This window comes from Chrysoperla carnea, chromosome 5, assembly GCF_905475395.1.
Source record: "Chrysoperla carnea chromosome 5, inChrCarn1.1, whole genome shotgun sequence".
Classification (NCBI taxonomy): domain Eukaryota; kingdom Metazoa; phylum Arthropoda; class Insecta; order Neuroptera; family Chrysopidae; genus Chrysoperla; species Chrysoperla carnea.
The window spans coordinates 73041460-73044193 of NC_058341.1; the positions used below are offsets into that span (position 1 = coordinate 73041460).

The window sequence follows — 2734 nt, forward strand, 5'->3', positions numbered from 1 at the left end:
TTTTTAAATTCGAAAATTTCCCTGCTGAGGTAAAATTTAATTTTTGGCCGCCATTTCTCTATTTTTTTGAATTTTCGAATTTTCTCGACGGCACATTGTAGCACACAACTCTAGCACAATATAGCACAACTTTTCTTTTTTTTAAATTCGAAAATTCCCCTGCTAAGTTCCTACACATCAGGTTGAGTTGGATTTAATAACAGATATCAACATTTTAAATTTTGTAGAAAATTCTATTAGAGGTGGTTTAACCGTTTCAGTAAAAAGATATGCTGAAAGTAACGTTCCACATTCACATGATTATAATCCAAATTTACCGGAAAGTTATATTGTTTATTTAGATGCAAATAATCTCTATGGATTAGTCATGTCCCAACCTCTTCCAAAATGTGATTTTAAATTTCTCTCTCCTCTAGAATTACAGAATTTTAATATCAATACTGATGTGAATGGAGAGTATGGTTACTTCTTAGAGGTAGATATTACCTATCCCCCAGACTTACATGAGTCTCAAAACGATTTTCCTTTGTTGCCTGAACATAGAGTTATTAATAAACACAAGAAATTGGTTACAACTTTTTATGATAAAAAGAAATATATTGTGCATTTAAAAAATTTACAGCAAGCATTAAAATATGGCTTAAAATTAACTGCTAGACACAGAATTTTACGTTTTCGTCAATCATTGTGGTTAAAAAAATACATTGATTTGAATACAGAGAAGAGAACTAATGCTAGGAATTCTTTCGAAAAAGACTTCTTTAAATTAATGAATAACGCAATGTTTGGTAAAACTATGGAATCTGTTCGCAAAAGAAGAAAGTGTAATCTACTTGTAAAATATTATGGGAAAAATGGAATAAGTAATTTGATCAGTTCTATACTCGAAATAATCTAGGGAGAAATGTTTTATATAATTACAATAGTTTTCAGAAAAATTGACCAATTTGTGGGCACCTCTGTCTAGCGTTTTTACTTCATATAACAAATAGCTAAAACTTATTAATATGTCTTACATATTTTCGTTGAAAGGTAATCAATCTGAAATAAAACAAGATTTTTTCCCAACAATTCAGTTAGATGGTAATTATTCCTGTGGAATGGTAAAGTTTCATAGCATATAATTTGATTCCCAACATTGGACCTGAAAACAACCACTTTAAATATGGTAGTACATTGTATTATGTACCAACAGGTAGTTATGAAATGGAGACGCTTATTAAACTGCTTGAGAAAGAATTTCCATCAATCAAGTTTTCGATAAACTTAAATACGTTTCAAGTTGAAATTAGAGGAAAATACACCATTCATTTCGAAGTAGAAAATTCAATTGCAAAAGTATTTGGATTTTCAAAAAAAAAATAAAATAAAACCTGAGATTAACCTTACATCAGATTTGACTATAGAAATTAGTACTGTAAATACAATTCGGATATTATGTAATATTGTCGAGGGTGCATATTTTCAGGGTGAAAAGTTAGCGATACTACATGAATCGCCAATTATGGTTGATACTGGTTTTCACATTGTTGACATTCCTAATGAAATCATATATTTACCAGTTAACACTAGAGAAATAAGTCAGTTGGTAATCAACCTTGTAGATCAAGAGAATCGTCCGATAAATTTCAGAGGGGAAGAGATTCTTGTACGATTGCATCTAAGAAAAAATGATTGACTTTAATAATAACTTCAATAAATATTTGAGTCCACCACCAAAATGTAAATCACTTGATTTAATAGTTTTAAAACAATGAATAATAACATTTTAAACTTAACAAATAAAGTATATTTTGATAATGAGATCACATCAAAAGAATTGATAAGCTATGAACCCTTCAGTGGTAGTAGTTTATCACATGGTAGTAGTATAAGAATTGGGATTCAAAACAAGGATGCAATCTTATCATTATCAGAATCTGATCTCCTAATACAAGGAACCATTAAAAAAGTTGATGATGGTAGCGCTGTTATTTCAGCGCTCATAAACAATGGAATTGCCCACTTATTTGAAGTTGTATCATATAAAATGAATGAACAAGTAATTTTCACAGTATATAATCCTGGTGTTGCTTCAACATTAAATGGTTTTGCAGTGCTCTCATCAGATCAAGTTAAAGGATTATCAAATGCTTCATGGATTTCTGATGGACAATTAGATGGAACAAAGTTTAATTTAACAAAAGATGGAAATTTTCTTTTTACTGTACCTTTATCTCTATTACTACCATTTTTTGCTACATATAAAAAAGATATTACAAATTCACGTCATGAGTTGTCTCTTACACGATCTCGAACAGATGAAAATGCTGTTAAGAGTGCTTCAAAATTAAATATTGATATTACTAAAATAGAATGGAGGGTACCTACAATTCATCTTAATGATGTTGCAAGATTACACATGTTGGATTTAATAAAACGAAATGTAACAATTAATGTAGCATTTCAACAACACATAAGCATTCATGGATGGTGAAAATAACAAATAATCTAAATGCACCGCGTTATGTTATTTTTGCTATGCAGACTGATAGAATAGATGATTTCAAGAAAATAATTAAATATTTGATTTTAACGGTCTATCTTCTATTCGTCGATTTCTTAATGAAAGACGATTTCCCAAACAAGATGTTTTTTTCCAAAATTCGACAGGTGAAATTGCAACACTTTACGATATGTATCTTAGATTTAAATCAACCTATTATAATCAAGAAACAACTTATGAACAACCCTT

At 29.6% G+C, this 2734-nt stretch overlaps 1 protein-coding gene across 1 annotated transcript; it reads left to right on the forward strand.

Annotated features, from left to right (window-relative positions):
• The first annotated feature begins 1007 nt into the window (after positions 1 to 1007).
• LOC123301415 lies at positions 1008 to 2476 on the forward strand. Its single transcript, XM_044884153.1, has 3 exons — positions 1008 to 1103; positions 1469 to 1588; positions 1805 to 2476. The coding sequence occupies exons 1-3, from the start codon at positions 1008 to 1010 to the stop codon at positions 2474 to 2476; spliced, it is 888 nt and encodes a 295-aa protein (XP_044740088.1).
• Positions 2477 to 2734: the final 258 nt, after the last annotated feature.